This window comes from Microtus pennsylvanicus, chromosome 3, assembly GCF_037038515.1.
Source record: "Microtus pennsylvanicus isolate mMicPen1 chromosome 3, mMicPen1.hap1, whole genome shotgun sequence".
Taxonomy (NCBI): Eukaryota; Metazoa; Chordata; class Mammalia; order Rodentia; family Cricetidae; genus Microtus; species Microtus pennsylvanicus.
The window spans coordinates 61,779,251-61,793,272 of record NC_134581.1 but is presented as its reverse complement, the minus strand read 5'-3'; the positions used below and the strand labels follow the sequence as shown (position 1 = coordinate 61,793,272).

The following is a 14,022-nucleotide window of genomic DNA, read 5'->3' as shown; positions in this document are numbered from 1 at the left end:
ATGAGTACTAACAATATCTGAAAGGTAACTCTCATGTGCTCATAACACAACAAAATGTTTCTGTAAAGAATAGAAAATAAATTTTGAACAATTATTCTAGGCTTTTTACTTTTACGATGGTGAGTTAGTCAAATAATAACATCCAAGTTTTCTAGTACCCCTATGTATTTTCTTTGATTTTATGTTATGGAGATTTTCAAAGGAAAGAAAGATAAAGTAGTCCAAATATCTATTTGGTACAGAAACAAACAAAAACATCATGGAAAAGGTAACAAAGACAACACAGAATCTAATAAAGTTAGGTAGGTAGAACCTAATAAAGAATTGTCTTCTAGTTTGCTTTTTAAAAAATAAAAAATAAAAACTACTCCCTCTAAGGTCTTGTGAAAATGAGTAATTTTAAAAAGCATAAGGCCATAACAACATATGGGGATTTGTCAGACAAAAAAATTTCAAAAAGTTTCTGAATAGGAAAAGCAGATGGATACACTAGTAAGTGACATATCAAGGCAAAGACTGCCTTAGCTTCCTGTGCTCCAGCTGCCTCTGGAGAAGTGCAGGAGAAAAAAGAGTGGGAGTGAGACATAGAATTGGCAAGGATGGATCAACACTGTCTGTATTTAGAGCATGCCATTTCCTAACCTCTGAGCGTACAACACACACACAGCCAGGCTACTCTCCAGGCAAAACAACAGAAATGTCATTTGTGCAGAAATGAGAAGAGCTCAGAGAAAAGAAGCCTTGTATTTAAATCTACGAACTACCTCTTTAATAATCTCAAAAACTTCCTTGCTTTCTGGCCATGACTAGAAGTAGCTCTGCTTGCAACCAAAAATATCTGCAGTCTTTTAAAGTGTCAAAGCTGGCAGTATCTTTTTTAAATGATTTTTGAGAACGTTTTTAAATAAATAAATTTATAAACCATGATGTTTCACACTTGAAAACTCAATATGAACAGAGTTATGTCAACATCTCCATAACCTAACACCGTTAGCATCCCCTAAAGAAACTACTCATTTCCCACTTGCTGTCAGGTACTTAACCCTAAGAAACCAACCAATCTATTTTCTTTTCTACACGCTCTGGGCACTTTGTATATATGAGCATGAACAGTGCATAGCCATTTATGACTTCAGTCCTTTTTAATGGTGAAGAACATTCCACTATTTGGAAATTTCCTATTTTGATTATCTATTCCTCATCTGGTGGACATTTGGGTTATTTCCACCTTTTGTTTATTATGAATAGTAGTCAGGTACACTGTTGTGTGGATGAATGTTCTCAATTCTGCCTAACATTGTAAGGAACTGTAAGACAGAATGGTGAAAGTGCTCTGATCCCAGAGTGGAGACTGGACGTGAAGGAGAGGATGAGGTGGCAGTGGAGCAGGTATAGCCTGGGGTAAGTAAAGTCAAGGGTCATCTCAGGAAAGAGAAACTGGACCAATACAGAAAAACCAGGAGGCAGAATACAATGGTTTTGGTGGTGGGGTCTAGAGGACAGCAAAGAGAAAGGAAATAAGAGTAAGAGGCCAGAAAAGAGATGTAAGAGCATAAATGACAAGCAGAAGCTTGGCCTGAATGAATTATCAAGGAAGTCACTACACCAATTTACTTATTTTACACATTGTAGAAAGAATGGGGGAGGAGGAGAAAAGAGAAGTGAAAAAGACAATTATCGCATAGGGTTAAATTGTGACCCCCTACTTTTATTTTTTTCCACCCTCAATCTGTGATTGTGGATGATTACTATAGCATTAGGTCATACCCAAATTAAATTTTGAGTATTTGACTCCAAAGACAAAAGGGCCAAAATTCTCTAAGTCGGGGTTCTCAAACTTTCTAACACTTCAGCAACCCTTCAATATGGTTCCTCACGTTGTGGTGACCCCAACCGTAAAATTATTTTTGTTGCTATTTCATAACTGTAATTTTGCTATTGTTATGAATTGTAAAGTAAAGATCTGTGTTTTCCAATGGTCTTAGGTGACCCTGTGAAAGTGGTTCTCAACCTGTTGGTCATGACCCCTGGGTTTGTCAAATGACCCTTTCATTTTATAGTGAGAAGGAGCAGGAGATGACTAAAACTGTCCGGTTCTATCCTCACACACCTGCAATTGACCAAGGTGAGTAAAGAACACAGCCCTCCACAAAACTGCTTCACTTGGTACTCAAGTAAAGAAACCCTATCTAGAGAATGCTAGTGTCTACTCTAAAGCAGGCATGAAGTATTTGGGAAATACATCCTATTTCTCTTGAGCCTTAATTTCTCCACATTTGACATCATTTAAACAGAGACTATTGAAAATGAGTTAATATTCTCTTTTTACAACTTCTGCTTTCACTCTGCCTTCTATACTGATATATTAATGACACTATAGATTTCTAAATAAATATTGTCCATTCCCTAAAATTTAATGTACTGACTTCCTCTCTAACATCACTTAGTCCAGGCTTCTGCTTACCATTTATGCGCTAAACATCTCTTTTACGTCCTCTTATTCATATTCATATCTCTTTTTCTCTTTGCTGTTCACTACCTCACCACTAGGAACCAGGATTCTGGCTTCACTAAAGTTTTACTAAGCCACAGTGTTATGATGAGTAGGCTTTAAAGCCACCAATTTTCCAATATAAAACTACCTTTTTCATTACAAGTTAAGAAGAAAAAACTGCTTAGCCATTCTCATAGCAACTGTGAACCTTCAGACAAGCAGAAAAGTGCTAGTTTATTCTGCATAATCCTAAGCACATGAGTGTAGTCCATAAAAAGGGTACATGCATAACTGACATGCTAAATGACCTATTATGAATTAAGTGAGAACTACAGCATACTGTTTTATTTAGACCTTATTAAAATAGAAAGTCTAGGTAAATCACTTAGTAGGACTTACCTGCTACTGTGAGCTTGGCTGTTCTGCTGACGATAGTTCCAAGATTATCAACAGTGGCTACACACTGGTAGAAACCTTCATCGGGCTTATTGTGTTTGGAATGCACCACATTGCTGATGAATAAAGATCCATCTGGGAGAAGCTGGCGGCGATCATCTGATACTAAGTTTAAAAAAGTTCCATCTTTCTTCCATTCAATTTTTGGAGCAGGTTCAGAATATGCTGAGCAGTTTAATATAACAGAAGAGCCTCTAACTGAGAGCGTATCCACTGGCTCCACCAGAAAATAAAATGGAGTGAATGTTCGAACACTGGCTCCTACAAAAAAAATTTAAAAAAGACAAGCTGAATAAAAATTTGTTATTTCTGTAAGAATAAACAACATATTGAAAGATTATTCTCAGATGATTGGTTTTTTTTAATACAATACACTATAAATGCCTGATAAATAAAATTTACTAAGAAACCAAATGATTCATTTAGAAAAAGAAAAACCTGAGACCAGCTTTACTAGATAGCATAAGTTGCTAATAAAAGTTTAAATTGAGGATGGTGGCACACACCTTTAATCCCAGGACTGGGAAGGCAGAGATAGGAGGAGCTCTGTAAATTCGAGGCCAGCCTGGTTTACAGGGCAAGTTTCAGGATAGCGAGGGTTACACAGAAAAACTGTCTCAAAAAACAAACAAAAATAAAACAAAAACCAAAAAATAATTTCTTTGAGTGGAGAGATGACTCAGTGGTTAAGAGCACTGACTGCTCCACCCAGGTTCAATTCCCAGCACCCACATATCAGCTAACAACTGTATCTCCAAAATCTGACACCCACACACAGACATAAATGCAGGCAAAACACAAAGGCACATAAAATAAAAATAAATTATTTACTGAGTGGTGGGGCTTCAATCCTAGCACTCAGAAGGCAGAGGCAGGTGGATCTCTATTGAGTTCAAGGACAGGCAGGACTACACAGAGAAACCCTGTCTCAGAAAAGCGAAAGAAAGAGGGAGAAAAACTTCTTACAAATAAAGTATCTCTTGCATTAGTTACTTATACTCTATTCCTAAATTTGATAAACATTTTGCACATTTTCCTAGTAGGGTATTCAACCTCTTGACTTAAAAGCAACAACTAATGATGACAATCACATTTCCAAATATTTCCCTTGCTATCTGACTTTATAATTTTGTTATAAGAATTTTTCTTGGACTGTAAAGATGGCTCAATGGGTAAAGAACTTGCTTGCTGCACAAGCAATTAAGCTCAGATCCCCAGTGTCTACATGAAAGCAGGGCAATGCAAAGCATGCCAGTGGTTCCCAGAAACTTGTGTGCCAGCCAGTCTAGCCAAATCTAGGTTCAGTGTAAATAATCCTGTCTTACAAACTAAGGCAGACAGTAATAGAGAAAGATACCCAATGTTGGCCTCTGATCTCAAGCCTATGCAGGGATGGGTACATTTATCTCTCTCTCTCTCTCTCTCTCTCTCTCTCTCTCTCTCTCTCTCTCTCTCTCTCTCTCTCTCTCACACACACACACACACACACACACACACACACACACTGTGCATGCACACACCCAAGTAATTTTCTAAGTAATATTTTAAACTACATAAAATTGTTATTCTTAGCCAAGTTTTCTTAAGAGTATTAAATGTTTAAAATACTTTTTAGGTTTATTTTATGTGTATAAGTGTTTTGCTGCATGTATGTGCACTCTGCCCACAGAGGTCAAAAGAGGGAATCATATCACCTGCAGAGTTATAGTTGGTTGTGAGCTACTATGTCAGTGCTGGGAACCAAACCTGAGTTCTTAAGCACTAAGTCATCTCTTCAGCCGCTATCAAATTTTTGTTAGCTTTATTCTACTTTGTTACATTCGTGATTTCATTTTCTACATTTAATTTTCATCAAGAACTCATTTTGATGCAAAGAGCACAGAATTCAGTTTAATCTTTTAAGTCTTTGGCTGATACTTTAAACATATGAAGAAAAAAAATGACCAAAAGAACATTTGCTATAAACTTGGGCAGATAAAGCTTTGCTTTTTATTTTTTTAAAAAAAAAGTCCAATTGGTATGTAAACAACTCAAGCTATAATCAGGCTTCATCTACAGCAATGTCTAACTGAAACAACGACACTAAGACCGATATTTACAAATAATATTGTGAATTTAAGACACATCAACCCTGTTTTATGAATGACTGGTTCTAAATAAATATGAAATAGGACGCTTAACTCAGGAACACGACAAGGCTGTCCACTTTCGCCATACCTCTTCAATATAGTGCTGGAAGTTCTAGCAATAGCAATAAGACAACATAATGGGATCAAGGGGATTCGAATTGGAAAGGAAGAAGTTAAACTTTCGTTATTCGCAGATGATATGATAGTGTACATAAGCGACCCCCAAAACTCCACCAAAGAACTTTTACAGCTGATAAACAGCTTTAGTAATGTGGCAGGATACAAGATCAACTCCAAAAAATCAGTCGCCCTCTTATACACAAAGGATATGGAAGCAGAGAGGGAAATCAGAGAAGCTTCTCCATTCACGATAGCCACAAACAGCATAAAATATCTTGGGGTAAACCTAACCAAGGAAGTGAAAGATCTATTTGACAAGAACTTTAAGGCATTGAAGAAAGAAATTGATGAAGATACCAAAAAATGGATGGACATCCCTTGCTCTTGGATTCGGAGGATCAACATAGTAAAAATGGCAATTCTACCTAAGGCAATTTATAGATTCAATGCAATCCCCATCAAGATCCCATCAAAATTCTTTACAGATCTGGAGAGGACAATAATCAACTTTATATGGAAAAACAAAAAACCCAGGATAGCCAAAACAATCCTATACAATAAAGGATCTTCTGGAGGCATTACCATCCCTGACTTCAAACTCTATTACAGAGCTACAGTAATGAAAACAGGGTGGTACTGGCATAAAAACAGAGAAGTCGACCAATGGAATCGTATAGAAGACCCGGATTTTACCCCACAAACCTATGAACACCTCATTTTCGATAAAGGAGCTAAAAGTATACAATGGAAGAAAGAAAGCATCTTCAGCAAATGGTGCTGGCACAACTGGATGTCAACCTGTAGAAGAATGAAAATAGACCCATATCTATCACCGTGCACAAAACTCAAGTCCAAATGGATTAAAGACCTCATTATCAGCCCGAAAACACTGAACCTGATAGAAGAGAAAGTGGGAAATACCCTACAACAGATGGGCACAGGTGATCGCTTCTTAGGTATAACCCCAGAAGCACAGGCATTAAGGGCAACATTGAATAAATGGGACCTACTAAAACTGAGAAGCTTCTGTAAAGCAAAGGACACTGTCACTAAGACACAAAGGGAACCTACTGACTGGGAGAAGATCTTCACCAACCCCGCAACAGACAAAGGTCTGATCTCCAAAATATATAGAGAACTCAAGAAACTAGACTTTAAAATTCTAATTAACCCAATTAAAAAATGGGGCACTGAACTGAACAGAGAATTCTCAACAGAAGAACTTCAAATGGCCAAAAGATACTTAAGGTCGTGCTCAATTTCCTTAGCAATCAGGGAAATGCAAATCAAAACAACTTTGAGATACCATCTTACACCTGTCAGAATGGCTAAAGTCAAAAACAACAAGGACAGCCTTTGCTGGAGAGGCTGTGGAGGAAGGGGTACCCTCATCCATTGCTGGTGGGAATGCAATCTTGTGCAACCACTGTGGAAGTCAGTGTTTCGGTTTCTCAGGAAATTCGGGATCAACCTACCCCTGGACCCAGCAATACCACTCTTGGGAATTTACCCAAGAGATGCTCTATCACATGTCAAAAGCATTTGTTCAACTATGTTCATAGCAGTATTATTTGTAATAGCCAGAACCTGGAAACAACCTAGATGCCCTTCAATGGAAGAATGGATGAAGAAAGTATGGAATATATACACACTAGAGTACTACGCTGCGGTAAAAAACAATGACTTCTCGAATTTTGCATGCAAATGGATGGAAATAGAAAACACTATCCTGAGTGAGGTATCCCAGACCCAAAAAGAAGAACATGGGATGTACTCACTCATAATTGGTTTCTAGCCATAAATAGGGGGCACAGAACCTACAATTGGCGAACCTAAAGAAGCTAAGTAAGAAGGTGAACACAAGGAAAAACATATCGTTATCCTCTTGGATAAGGGAAGTAGACAAAATTGCCGGGGAGAAAAGTGGGATCTTGGGGGTGGGGTGGGAAGGGGGTAAGGGGAGATGGGGAGAGAAAAGGTAGAAGGGAAGGAGGGGGGACTTGGGGAAATAGGAGGATCGGGATAAAGGAAGGTTGGATAGGGGAGCACGGAACCACAATCCTTAGTTAAGGGACCCACTTTAGGGTGGGCAGGAGAATTGACCCTAGAGGGGCCCCCAGGAGCCCAAGCTGAGGTCCCCAGTTAGTTCCTTGGGCAGCTGAGGATAGGGAACCTGAAATGACCCCATCCTAGCGCAATACTGACGAATATCTTGCATATCATCTTAGAACTTTCATCTGGCGAGGGATGGAGATAGAGACAGAGACCCACACTGGAGCACTGGACTGAGCTCCCAAGGTCCCAATGAGGAGCAGAAGGAGGGAGAACATGAGCAAAGAAGTCGGGACCACGAGGGGTGCACCCACCCACTGAGACAGTGGAGCTGATCTACTGGGAGCTCACCAAGGCCAGCTGGACTATTACCAAAAAAAGCATGGGATAAAACTGAACTCTCTGATCATGACGAACAATGAGGGCTGATGAGACGCCAAGGACAATGGCACGCAGTTTTGATCCTACGCAATCTGCTGGCTTAGTGGGAGCCTAGCCAGTCTGGATGTTCACCTTCCTAGATATGGACGGAGGGGGGAGGACCTAGGACTTACCACAGGGCAGGGAACCCTGACTGCTCTTTGGACTGGAGAGAGAGGGGGAGAGGAGTGGGGGGAAGGGGAGAGGGGTGGGAGGAGGGGGAGAAGAGTGGGAGGAGAGGGAGAAGAGTGGGAGGAGGGGGAGGGAAAGGGGAGGCTGGGAGGAGGTGGAAATTTGTTTTTTTTTTCTTTATTCTTTTATCAATAAAAAAATGTTAAAAAAAAAACCACAGAGAAACCTTGTCTCAAAAAAAACCAAAAAAAATAAAAATAAAAAATAAAGTGATTTTCAAAAAAAAAAAAAATAGGACGGTAGTAGGAAAAACAATAAAGAGAAACCTTCCAACTGTTTAAAAAGTTTCCTAGCACTTAGAAACCTAGGCAAATTCCAAACTACTCACTCTTCTCCCAAGAACCACAAGACAGTATTAGAAAAAAGGTTCAGGCCAGGCAGTGGTGGTGTACACCATTAATCCCAGCACTTGGGAGGCAGAGGCACGCGGATCTCTGTGAGTTCAAGGCCAGCCTGTTCTAGTTCCAGGACACGTTCCAAAGCTACAGAGAAACCCTGTCTCAAAAAACAAAAACCGAAAAAAGGTTCAGGTCTCCATTCCCACACAATGAGGACTATGAAATGTATGTGTCAAGTCTTAAATCCTCTGGAAATGAACTTAGCAGTTTTTGAAATGTAACAAATTATTTTAGTTAGTCCTATTAACACGTCTACTACATTAACTTTCTAGAACTATAGAAGGTACAAAATAATAGGTAAGCGTAAACTGTACTCTTACCTTCCTGTGTGTTACACCTGCATTATACCACCTGAATCTAACATAGAACTCAAAAGATACCACTTTATTAGCAGGACAGTGAAAATACGCAAGTTTAAAAGTGTTTAAAATATACTAATATATAAAGCACAAACATAATTTTCAAAATCATCAGTACAAAATCTCTACCATTAAAAAACATATCAAAATAAACTAAGCATAATCTCAGCACTTGAGAAGAGCTCAGAAGTTTAAGATCACCCTCCACTAAGGCCAGCCCTGGACTACATAAGAAAAACAAACAAAATCAAAAGATGGCAGCAACAATTTAAGTGGCTTATATTTTAACTCAGTCTTGTTTTTTATTTTATTTTGTTAAAAAAAATTCACATATAACTCCCTTCAAGTTCAAACCCCCCGCCCCTTTTGAGATAAAGTTTCAAGATGATCAGGTCTTGAACCCTGAACTTGTAATGGAAGGTGACTCTGATTCTCCTGCCTCAGCCACCCAAGTGCTAGCATCACAAAGATACCTCAGCTATCACATGAAAATAGCACAGTAGGGCATCAAAAACGATTTTGAAATCAAGATTCACAGTTTTCTGCAAATGTTGCTATCCTTCAAAAAGTCTGAAATACCCTTGGGAGCTCTCTGAAGTGCCCTGGGCGGTACCTCAAGGCAATTTGTGATCTGCTAGCTAGGGATTTATATTTTTACAGCATTTTTTATTCAATCATATTCCTAATATCCTCCTCATGGAGTGGACAGGCTCCACCCCTAAATTACATAACATAATTTCTAAAGCCAAGCCCACTGGTTAAAATATTAATAAATTCACAGTCTCCAGTCTAACTTTAGCTAATTAGCAGTATGTCACTCTCTCCCATGCTAAGACTTGGTGATAGATATTTTCTAAGTGCTGATGAGTTTCTAAAATATTACACAGAAGAAAAGGGAAATTCAAGAAAGGCAAAATAATTTTATAGAAGAAAATGAAAGAAAGAAACTCCACCTGTTAGGTGCCAGGTCTTAAAACTATGGTAATTAAGCAACCACAGTTCAGAAAGCAGAGGATTTTTATTTATTTAATTTTTTTTGAGCCATAAAGTAGATTTCTAGTCTTTTCAGGGATCTCCATATTAACACACTGTGGACTCGTTTACATTCTCACCAGCAGTGTATAAGGGTGTCTTTTATCTGCATTCTCAATGGCATTTGTTATTATTTGTTTTCTTAATAAATACCATTCTTAATGAAGTAAGATAAAAATCTTATTGTAGTTTTAAATTTGTGTTTCTTAATGGCCTGTGATATGAAATGTTCTTTTATATATTTTTAAATTTCTTTTCTCTTGAGACAAGATCTCACTATGTGGAACTTGATATGTATACTAGACAGGCCTTGATCTCACAGAGATCCACCTGCTTCTGCTTCAAATGTTGGAAATGAAGATGTACTGCAACATTCTTGGGTTCATAATTTGTTCATAACTTCATCTTTTGAGAACTGTAGGTCTAATTCATTAGACCAGTTTTTGATTAGAGAGTTTAGTTTTTTGATCACTGGTGATCATGTTTTTGAGTTGAGTATTATAGATTTTAACCCTGTGTCAGATGTATAGTGGCTAAGATTTCTCCCATTTTGTAAGCTGTCTCTTTGTGCAGTTGTTTCCTTGAGTGTGCATAGATTTTCCTTTTGTTATGAAAACCCATTTGTCATTGTTGGTTCCATTTCTTGAAAGACTTGAGCTATATATTTTTCTCCATTCTCCTCCCTTCCATCCTCTCCCAAGGTCCCCATGCTCCCAATTTACTCAGGAGATCTTGTCTTTTTCTATTTTCCACGTAGATTAGATCCATATGTCTCTCTTAGGGTCCTCTTCGTTGTCTAGGTTCTCTAGGATTGTGAATTGTAGGGTTTTTTTTTCTTTATGTCTAAAAGCCACTTATCTGTGACTACATATGATATTTGTCTTTCTGGGTCTGGGTTACCTCACTCAATATGATGTTTTCTAGATCCATCCATTTGCCCCAAAATTTCAAGATGTTATTTTTTCTGCTGTGAAGTACTCCACTGTGTAACCATGCCACGTTTTCCTTATCCATTCTTTGGTATAGGGGCATTTTGGTTGTTTCCAGGTGCTGGCTATGATAAAGAATGCTACTATGAACATAGTTGAGTGTATGTCCTTGTGGTATGATTGAGCATCCTTTGGATATATACCCAAAAGTGGTACTGCTGGGTCTTGAGGTAGGTTATTTCCTAATTTTCTGAGAAATTGCCATAGTAAAATACAAAGCAGCTGTACCAGTTTGCACTCCCACCAGCAATGGAGACGCGTTCCCCTTTCCCCACATTCTCTCCAGCATAAGTCGTCATCAGTGTTTTTGATCTTGACCATTCTTAGGGGTGCAAGATAGAATTTGGTAAAGGTAAAAGGTCTCTCTAGTGGCTGACTCCTTTACTTCTCTGATCTTTCAGCATTTACCCTGATATATGACTCTTAGTTTTATTAATAAAGCCAATTAGAATTCACACAACACACATTTGCATCACCCATTTGTGAGAAATAGTCCTAGTATCATCTCCACTTCACAGAAGAAAGCAACACAGAAATATTGTCAAAGGTCACACAGGTTAAGACTAGAACCAAAGTCTAAGATCACGAATATTACAGCATGTCACTAAACGTATCCATAAAAAAATATTTCAGATATATATATAGATATATATAGTATGTAATAAAAACCACAGAAAAAAAATTAGGAAAAAAACAAAAATAATCGTGGAGTTTAGACAAATTTTTAAAATAAAAACAGGAAACCTCACAGAAAAGGAAAAACAGATAAACTTTAAGTTTCTTGAATTTAAAAAACACATAATTAAACTTTTGCAAAACACAGAAATAGGGCAGGCAAGCAATTACTAGAGAAAATGATTTTATATACAAGAGAGAATTTAAAAGTTCAAAATATTTAATAGAAAAAAATGAGTGAGGCTATATTCCAATAAAACCATCACATGTGGCACGATGGACTGGATCCACTCAGTGTAGTTCGATGGAGCCCATGCGACTTAGAGTACTGTCCAGCAAAAGCTGAGCTACAGTTCAGTGGAAAATTAATACTACCAATGAATGTAAATTACAATTCCACGAGTATGTGATTACACAAACATTAAGAAAGGTAGGAAAGTGTGTCAGTTTGTTACTACTGGTTACTGTGAAGGATCAAGTTGGGAGGATAACGGAGTAAAAATCTCTAAGTACATATAAAATGGTTTCACAGGTTTTTTTAAAAAAAATCAGTTCATTGTTTAACAATCATTAGCAGAGAGGGTGGAAACACAATATTTTTTAACAGTTTTCCTTTGACAATGCAGAGGGCTCTGAGATATTCCTGAGGCTATGACTCTGAACAAAAACTGGCCTGTACTTCTCACCACTCCTCACACTACATCTACTTTAGTCCATGTTGTATTGGTTTACTAAGACCAGAGTCACTAGACAAAGTATGTTGAAATAAGCTTAATGGATCCTGTCTGGTATCTCCTACATTTCCAGGTCTCTACAAATTTCTCACTTCTTAATAGAATAGTTCTCACTTCTTAATAGACTATTCCTCACTTTGTGATAGATTATTTCACACCTCTTGATAGAACACCATCTTAGGAAAGGACATTGTCCACAGGGAATTATGTTCAGTTATAAGCACCATCTCCCAAATACCAACAAATCTAACTGTATGATTCATACTAGCTGTAAATTTTGTAGTACCCAGAGTAAAATATCAACACACGGTATTTTAATACCAGCAGAAATAAAACCCCTGTTCTGCAGGAAGAAGTGCAAAATTCAACAGTGGAAAGGCAGAGTACAAAAGCATTCTGTGTAACCTTCTTCACTACAAGAAAATTATCTCATTGCAAACTGTCAAGTGACTTCTTAGTTTCTTACACCTTAATGTTATCTCCAATCAAGCACATCCCATCCCATTTCCCAATGTGACATTTCATCTTATTCTTTTGTATTTAGTACCACTATATACTTCAGTCTTAAGTTCTCAATTTTTAATTAAAAAACTGGAAAATTAAAATAATTCAACATTGAAAGAACACAACTAAATATATTTATATTACCAATTATATGCAGATATTTACGAAGCGACAGATTTTTCTCTTCTATTTTGCTACATAATATTTTAGCAATTCCAGCTCCACTCTGCACAGCTAATTCTTCCAAAGACGAAATTTAGCTTAAACACATCATCTTTTGGTTTTTTTCTAACCATGAAACTCTTTTTCTGGAGAAAATATGTTCATATTAATCACAAGTTTATAGAGCAAGAAACTGAAGGCAAAAGTAGAAGATACAAAACAGAAATAAAGAATCCAGGATCTAATTTGGGATTCTCTAAGAACATCCAAAGGTACTTCAACAGTAATTATGGACAAAGTCTAAAGATATAAAAATAATAAAACCTACTGAATGTTCACTATACACCAGCCACTACTTTCAGGCTTTACAAGCATTTTCTCAATCCACTTTGTTAGTGGCAAGAATTACCAGTTCTGATTTAAAACCTTTTGGCACACACACAAAAAAAGGCCAAAGTAATTAATTTGCTGAACCAAGATCTTAACTATTACATGTGCACTATCCAATATGGATGTGATATACAGCCATCAAGCACTTGAACTACAACTAATCTTCATAAGATACATGTAAAAAAGTAAAAGCTACACATTAGATTTTAGAAGGCATGGGTTGTACGAATACAAAGTAATAATTTTATGTTGATTTATATGTCATTTTGCAGATATTTACTTAATATTAATACACTTAACTTTTTTCGTTTTTACAGTATGTTTTTGACTTGTGCTATTATTTCTATTGAGAAAGGCCTAGCAGTAGATTATGTTCTCCTTCATCAACACTTTAAAACAATCAAATTTTGTGAAGAAAAAAATCGCATTATTTTTTCAAAGGGTAAAGAGTTAGTGGAATTACAGCCATCAATAGAAAAGATCAAAGCCAAGCTCCTTAGATGTCAAACGTAAGTAACTGGTCTGCAAGATGAACAATAAAAATTAAGATTTTAGCAGCTATCAGCATGTGATTTCTAACACCTACTTAGAAACAAACTTTTAAAGAAACTTCTCACTTAAAGTTTCAATAATAATTTATTCATTTTGCTGTATCAGATGGCTGAAGGAAAGATTGCTGGAACAGAAGTCATTTACAAATGAGTTACTAATAACAAAAGACGAACTATGCCTTCATATTGCACAAGTCTGGGAAGTCACCACCTTAATAAAGGGGCCAAATTGAGTACTGGCCTTAGTGAGATGATCTGAGATTGTATACTCCTGATGGGACACAACCCAAAAAGCATATAGTATCTTTACCAAATGTCTAACTAAATCAAAACATAAAGATGTAATTACAGAAATAAAGGATATG

The 14,022-nt window shown here is 37.2% G+C and overlaps 1 protein-coding gene across 12 annotated transcripts in view; it reads right to left on the bottom strand.

The window, feature by feature from the left end:
* Neo1 (neogenin 1) overlaps window positions 1-14,022 on the bottom strand; it is a 159,972-nt gene that overhangs the window by 107,797 nt on the left and 38,153 nt on the right. For all 12 annotated transcript variants that reach the window (XM_075965707.1, XM_075965699.1, XM_075965708.1 and 9 more), the window contains exon 2: window positions 2,894-3,211. In XM_075965707.1, coding sequence (XP_075821822.1) covers window positions 2,894-3,211 — 318 coding nt within the window. The remainder of the gene's footprint in view (window positions 1-2,893; window positions 3,212-14,022) is intronic.